The sequence below is a fragment of the Calypte anna genome, chromosome 4A, assembly GCF_003957555.1.
Source record: "Calypte anna isolate BGI_N300 chromosome 4A, bCalAnn1_v1.p, whole genome shotgun sequence".
NCBI classification, from domain to species: domain Eukaryota; kingdom Metazoa; phylum Chordata; class Aves; order Apodiformes; family Trochilidae; genus Calypte; species Calypte anna.
The window spans coordinates 17598965-17606857 of NC_044248.1; the positions used below are offsets into that span (position 1 = coordinate 17598965).

General features: G+C 43.5%; 1 protein-coding gene across 1 annotated transcript in view; it reads right to left on the bottom strand.

Annotated features, from left to right (window-relative positions):
* The window catches only part of LNX1 (ligand of numb-protein X 1), a 61233-nt gene extending 58297 nt beyond the window's left edge, over nucleotides 1–2936 (bottom strand). Inside the window, exon 1 of the mRNA XM_008491828.2 lies at nucleotides 2845–2936. Within this exon, the coding sequence (XP_008490050.1) occupies nucleotides 2845–2936 (92 nt within the window). The remainder of the gene's footprint in view (nucleotides 1–2844) is intronic.
* Nucleotides 2937–7893: the final 4957 nt, after the last annotated feature.

Here is a 7893-nt window from a genome sequence, read left to right on the forward strand (position 1 = left end):
CAACAGAGCGCATGAAGAGATAGATATCTGCTTGCTGAGAATACCTATAATTATCAGGCTTCTAATAGAAAACTAAAAATAGCAGCATGCTAACAACTGTCCCATCAAATGCCATTGCAACACATCCACACACCTCTCCTTCCTACCCAGGTGGCTCCCAGCTGAAGTGTAAAGGTCTGAACAGACTTTCTTCAACTTCATTTCTTCTCTTCCAGTCTCCTAAGGTCTCCTCTTAATTTCTCAGACAGATTCCAGAGCCTGCATCCCCAGATGGGCTTTGGGCTATACTGCAATCTTTATTCCCCAAGTCCCATGTTCCACACTTGTGAGAAAAAATGCCCTCAAACTAAAGCAAACCCCTTTAGGGCAACACAAATAACCTAATTTTGTTTGAATGGGGTAGGAGAGAAGAGATGGACTGTATGAGCAGGAGGGCAGTATGAATCCCAGCACTATTATGCTTTCTCTTATGCCTGCAGCAGTGATGGCAACCACATCCCCAGTGCTCTTCCAGCCTTTCCTTTGTCACTCACACTTCCCCATCCCTATCCTCCTCCTCGGCTGGCATCTCTGGTGTTTGCCAGCCAACAAAATAATGAGTCCAGACTGAGGCCAGTATTTGTACTGGCCAGCAACGAAAAACAGTGTGATAATGAGAAAAGAAATTTTCCCCTTACTATGATCTAGTCTCAAGCCATGGAGCAAACTGTCAGATATGTTATACATATCAGTGTCTTTTCAGTTGCTCGTGGGAATGGATTTATGAAGCTACTTTGGGGCACAAAAGGGCTGGTGTGGTAAACCTCTGCTACCAGGTGCAAGGGTGTCCTGGACACCAGTGCCCATGCTGTCCCCCTCATAAAACTTTACATGAAAAACATCCCACATAAAGTGCCTGAGCAACCACAATAGCAACCTGTAGATTGCAACATGTATAAACCAATTAAACAGAAATGAAAATAGTATCTTTCTCTTTCAACTACTGCTATTAAAAAGAACCTTGGATCCACCCCACAGATTAACACATCAGTGTCTTGTTCAGCATCCAGCAGCATCCAGAGGCACCGAATATATGTGGAGCAGAAATCCTGAAATGAGCTCAAAGTGCCTGGCATCCTCTTGGATTTTGTCAGCCACAACAAATCCTGCTTCCCACTGCCTCAGCCAGAGATGGAGCAGTGTGTGAGGTCCTGAGCACTGGCTCCCAGCACCAGGTAACATCCAGAGCTGGGCACCAGGGAGGGGACGTTCATCTCCCATTGCTGACAACTGAAGATGCACGTCCAAGCCCCAACCCACACCCACTCAGGAGCCACTGCTGACATCAGTGAGAGCAACATCTCTGTGGGTTAGAAGGGTAAATAAATAAGAGATGAATCGCTACTGCTCATCGTAGCCCTTTACCCTGGGAGAATCAGTGAACCTGAATTACCCAAGAAATGCAAGTAGGCTGCATCTGTGCCTGTGCTCTGATTAATCTCATCAGTTTGTTTTCGTGGAAACTAGATGTTCCAGATGCCATTGTTTCCATTAAAAGTGTTCATCTGCTCTGTTTTGAGCTTGATTGCTCCTGTAGCCTGCTTGGTTTAGCTGCTTCTTTTTGTTTTTTGAGGTTTTTTTTTTTTAATTCATGTGTTTAAGTAAAATGCCAGTAAATTAAAATGAGGGCATAGCTGCAACCCTCGGTGCCAGATTTGTTAAATGTTTTAAAAACACCTATGGCACACAGGAATCCTGAGTGGTTGTAGGCAGTGTGACTAAATTATTAATAGCTGCCATGCATATCACAAAAGGATCTCAAAAGGGGACTTTGTTTTTCTGCAAAATACTGCTATTTTTGTCTGACAGTAGAGACAAAATAATTTGGAAATTTGTCTCATTGGTACTAATTACAACTGTTACTAAAACATGCCTATTGTAGGCACAATGCAGTCATTTTTCATTTTTGAGCAGAATTAGCCATTTCATTCATTACCTCCAGGAACATCTTGTAGTATATCATATATTTAAACACAAACAGAACATAATTAATTAAAACATACTGGAAGAAATATCTATTTCTAATTATAAGAGCCATATTAATTAGACCAATAACATTCAAGAACAAATTAAACTAGTATCATTTAGAGATGATAGAATATTTATTTTATGGGTTGGAGAGATCAGCTATGGGGTTGTTAGCGGTTGTTTGTTGTCTTTTTTAGGACAAAGATATATGCATGGATTACTACATCTACGTTTGCATTTAGAGAAAATAACATTCTGCTGCGGGCAAAAACACAAATTTGGGAAATTTCTTTCCTGTCTCAAGTGAATTATTTCTGGTGAAAGGCTTCTCAGCGTATTGCTACAGGCACGCAGCTTTACCCACACAACACTGTGCATGTACACACAGAGCGCTCTACGGGGGTGGCTATCCTGATGCCCTCCTCTGTGCCCATCTCCCCTACAAAGCTATTCATGGGAAGGAAAGACAAGACACAGATTTGGAAATGGAAAAACAATGAGAACAAACAAACCTATCAACCATCAAAAATACCAGCACAGAAAAGCAAGTTGATAAGGAAAAAGCCAGCCTCACTCTGTGTCTCAGCTGCTTCCAAAGCAGAACGCAATGGGGACACACTGCTATTATTAGCCCTCTGGATGGGAAGCAGCTAGTTTGCAGCACAGTTTGAAGCTGTTGGCAAGGTGTTGCAGGATTTTCTTTGCACATACAAACTCATAGACACACAGGCAGACAGACAGACCCCCCATAACCCTCGTGGAAGCCCCTTCCCACCACTCGGGTGAGACAGACAGACAAACAGAGAGCACGACGCCGGCGCGACTGTGCGTACTCACAGCTCAGAGTACAAGAAGTGCAGGTTGCCCACATTGTCTATGTAGTTTGCAGGACTTAGCCAAGGTAGGACCAGTAACAGGAGAGCCTTCATTTTCAGTGCAGGGCTGGCACTGCTGCTAGGTTTCCTCCTTCCCACTCTCTCTCCGTGCTGGTGGGACACACAACGTGAAGCTTTTGTGCCAGCCAAGCCCCTTCTAAGCGAGCCTTTCCATTTCAACGCAATGGTAGCACATTATGAATCAAGCTTAAATCCCTTAAACGAAGCTACACTGCAAAAATCATTGACCTGTAAGAGGATTATTTGATCTGATTCTCGGATGGGTAGATGTGAGGGTTTAGGGACAGCACAGCGTGGTTGGCGAGACAGTGACTTATGCTGCAGAGGAGAGCGATGCTCAGGGAAGAGACCTGCCTCCTGCAGGATTCAGAGTGGTTCTTCAGAGGCAGCTGGTACATTTACATCACTGCCCACAAGCAGATGGGTTACGAGCTAGACTGCATCACGGAAGGGTGTTGCTGTCTGACAAGGGGGGAAAAAAATGTCCCCTGTGGAGTTTTGAAACAGGCGATATTGGAAGACCACACCTTTTTAAAGTAAAACACCACAAAAGATCACAGCCAACTGCTAGCTGTTTGCATCTCAGTCTGAATTTTTCAAATCCAGTCAGATGTTTTTGTGCAAACATAAATCATATAATAATCCAAGGACATGTCTCTTCTCAGGGTTGGTAATTTTTTTTTGAAGGATGCAAGAGCAAACATTTTAAATAAGCATGCTTATAATGGATTACTCCATGGTAACCAGCCTTTAAATGAAACAAAAACAAAAAAAGTTCTTTTATCAATTACAAAGTATAAAACACCAAACTCACCTTGTCCTCATCAACGACCTCATCTTTGATCAGAGCAAGCTTTCATTTTCTCTCTGAGAACCAGGATTGGTCTGAGCTTGAATCATGCAAGAAATGCAAGGACTGCTGCCTGCCCTGGTGACTCTAGCAGAGTCTACTTTAATGTATTCACGGAGAACACAGATCACGTTCACTGTTCCCACTGCAGGCATTGGATTGTTTATGATCTTTTTTATTATTATTATTATTATTAGCAAAGTCCCATGCTTTCTCTCTCCTCTATTGATTCACCAGAGTTAGGGAGAACAGCATGAGCTCAGTGTGCTCAGTCTGTGCTTGGGCATGCAGGAGCTGGTGCCTGAAAAGCTCAATGCCTTTCTCCTCTCCTGCCTTGCCATGAGTTGGAGGTGGGATGGCAAGAGGGGTTTCTGCATTTCTGGGAATGAAATTAGGTAGAGGCATACCTGTGGTGATAATTAATGCTGTGCTTGAAAAAAAAAAAAAAAATAAAAAGGTACTGCACAGTCTCTGCAAGCCCAAGGTTGCAGAAGTTGCCCTTTAGGGGTCAGTCAGAAAGTTGCTTCCCAATTCTTTCCTTGGGTAGGAAAGCCAGTGAGGCCACACTACCCCGCCCCTGGAAAGTTGTCCCCCTCCAGCAGCAAAAATTCCCCATAATTTCCTTTTCCCCTGCCTCTGCTCTTCTACCTTAAGTCATATCAGCTTTCTACACTGAGGAAGGAAAATCAATCTCCTGAGTGGCAAAGAGGCAAGCACCCAGCCTATGTAGAACAGCCTCATGTGGCACTCACTACCTTAGATACCTCAGAGGCTTTAGGGTTTGATAGGAAGGGAGTTCATGGCTCTGCCTCTCTGATTCTCTCCTCTCTGGATTTTCCAAACCAGGACTTGGTGGTTGAGAGCCTGGCACAGGGGAGGAGGGACAACAACAGGCTGTGGGAACATGTTACTTTAGCAGTTCCTCCTAACTCTGGTTGGGCTCAGGCCAAGTGAACCAAAGGCACAGGATCTGAAAGGGGACCCTGAGGGGAAAATCCAGGCTGTGGGCATTCAGTAATAAGCACTGGAACAGAATTTACCAGGCTTTTACAGGATTAAATCATGGTTTACAACACTGCAATTCTGCAACTCATATACATACGTGAAATATTTCCCTCACCTCAAAGAGAAGAAAAAGAGACACTGGGGTGTCCACGTAGGAGGGTCAACACTAGGAAACAGGAATTGTGCTCCTTTTTTTTTTTTTTGTGCCTTTTGTGTAAAAAACACAATTCCAATTTATTTGTTTATTGGAAGGAGAGGGAGCACAGCTCCATCATCTCAAAAAAAAAAAAAAAAAAATGAAGACAAAAAGGAGAATCTAAAATACATTAAGGTCTGTTATATGTACAGCAAAAGGAAAGAGTATTTGCAGTAGGGGTTCCAAATTTTGTGGTTGGAATCTATAGAGAAACCATCTCAGTGGCAGTAGCTCACAGCAGACTCAGTCCCTTTACCTGCATGACTATTGAAATATGTATTTGAGACCTGTCAGATAAATACTGACCAAAGGCAAAACAAATTGTAAGTAACTTTGCTAATCTTCCCCCATATTAGCAGAAAGCTAACCTTGCAGAGCACTTCTGGCCTGGACTGGAGAGGCTCAACCTCTATGCTACTGAGATGGTAGCAACCTCAATCAGGTCCAGAACTGGGTGAGCCAGGGGCACCCAAATACACAAGCATGTGGAAAGTGGGCTTTTGCTCTTTGCAAAGGGTTTAATGCTAGAGGTTTTGGGGGTTTTTTTTCAGTTTTAGTTATGCAAAACAGCCAATTTTTTTGTTGTTGTTGGTTAAACCACAGTAACTTCAGTGAATAGGTTGAATTAATTCCATGTGAGAATCCAGGTACTTAAGGAAATATCATCTCCAGTCCAAACAGGGACATGATTGAATGGCAGGCTGCACAGCCAGTTCCAGTTTCAGGCTTCAAGACCCAGAGGCCTGCAGCCATGTGAACACCTCCATGCTCTGGCTCACCAGCCTGCTCGCCAGGGATGCCTCCACCCTCAGCGTTACCACATCTGTGCAGCAATGTGCCCACAGCAGCCTGGAGTCCTGTGCTGGTTGCCCAGGGCTTCCTCAGGCAGTGTGCACACCTAGGAGCATGATTCACATCTGCAGACCATAGGGAAGTAGTTTGAGTGGGCAACAGAAACAGGCCACAAAAAAGGGCATCTCTTAGACCTCACCTCCCCTCAAATCCAAGGCGCTCTTACCCAGGCTATGTGGAAGGATTTGTCTGCCACCAGAAATTACATCCCTGAACATATCTCTTGACTCTTCTGCCTTCCTTTTGACAGACAGAAGATGCAAAACAAAAGTAGCAGCACGTGCTTTTACCCAGCAAAACAGATGATCATTCATCACCAGTTCTCTTTTTGCAGAGGAACTAAACTGTTCACTAGAGATGTCTCTCCAAGAGAAAAGAAAGAGGGTGTCTTGGCCACCAGGAGAGGTAAGTTTGGAGAGGGAGAGCAGCCAGGGAGATCCTCTCAAACCATATCAGAGAAGCAGGGGCTCTGTGAGCCCCATGGTGCAGAGCATGGGTAAGTGCTCACCTGGAAGAAAGGAGCAGTCAGCTCCAAAGACCAATACCAAATCAGAATATTTTCTGCTCTACTTCTCATATAGGTCATTTGTGATTCAAAAAAAAGGATTGAGGAAAGGGCAATTATAAAACCCTTAATGTACTACTAAAATATTTATGATAGCTCAGCTTCCCAAAACTCACAGATCTTTTTGGATGACTAAATACACAATTCCATTATGCAGCTAACCACAAGGTAATAACCCAGTACTGCTAACGATAGCATGAAGTACCTTGAATGCATTTGATTCTGTAAAAGGAGTGAGATGCTGTCATATAAATGGACTAAATTCAGCTCTAAATTGATGACACTGTGGCTTTCATTGGGACTGAAATCCGCAAATCTTTCACAACATTAATTGTCTATTTTAATCAGCATTAATTGAAGATGTTTTTTTCCTCTACCATAAAAAAATAAAAATAAGATAAAAATCTATCAACAAAAACTTACTGGGTTTGGAAATGCTGTTCAAGGTGCCCACGTTGCATGACCTCTGAGCAGTGTTCTGTGAAAGGGCAGCTAACCATTAGCTTGTCCAGAAGGTTATTCACCAGTATGCTGGACTTCCTGCACGTCTGGAGAATCACAAGCTTGCGGTCCATGGGGCAGAAGTCTTTTTCCATGAGAAAGTTTGTAAGGCAGGCTGTGCAGAAGGTGTGACCACAGAGTGTGTCTAATGGCTGAAGCAAAGGTTGCAGGCAAATGTGGCATATCAGATCATCATCTACTTCTTCTGTGTAGCTGTACAAGTGGTTTTCTTCTGGTAAATGTGCTTGGCCACAGGTGACACAGAGTGGTGGGGAGCTGTCCTCCATTTTTGTTCCTTTCTGGCTCATAATCAGAATTGATGCAATTCAAAAGAAGGCAGAAGGAGATAGCTGGCCTGTTTTCTACTCGTGAGAGCCTCAGCAAGACTTGTGTGCCATCTGATCTGTGGGGAAGAAAGCCACAGGGTAATATTCTGGATTGTTTTCTCTTACCAGACTTACAGGGTGTATCTGGGTATTAAGCATTCCAGCTGGTTTTAGGGAAAGGTTGCATCTTTGGGACAAGAGGGTGAAGCAAAGAAGTGGAGGGGAAAAACCAGAATTTACTGTTCTCTTAAGTCTAGCTCAATTTACACAAATTGTAAAGAAAGCTATCAAAATCAGAAGAAATACTGCAGACATTTAATGGTTGAAAAACCTTGAATTAGCATTTAATTACAGTTCCAGTCAGTTGATTCTGGGGTCACGTTACTTCTGCTGGAAAATCAGCATCATATATAGGCAAACATTGCAGGACTGTGTGCAGAAATATAGTCAGGAATTGTTACTGCCCAAGCTGCCCCCTCAGCCCAGTGAGCTGCAACACAACACCTAGCAGCATACCAGTGTACAAACTCTGCACACACAGTCAGAGGGAAGAAATCATGAGGATTTTGAGCTTGGGATCCTCTAGACCATCCTCTTCCCACAGCAGCGATTAACCTCTCTGATTTTCAAAACCATTGAACACAAGACCCCATCTTTTGCATTACAGAAAACAAGAAAGTACTCTGGGGAGAATT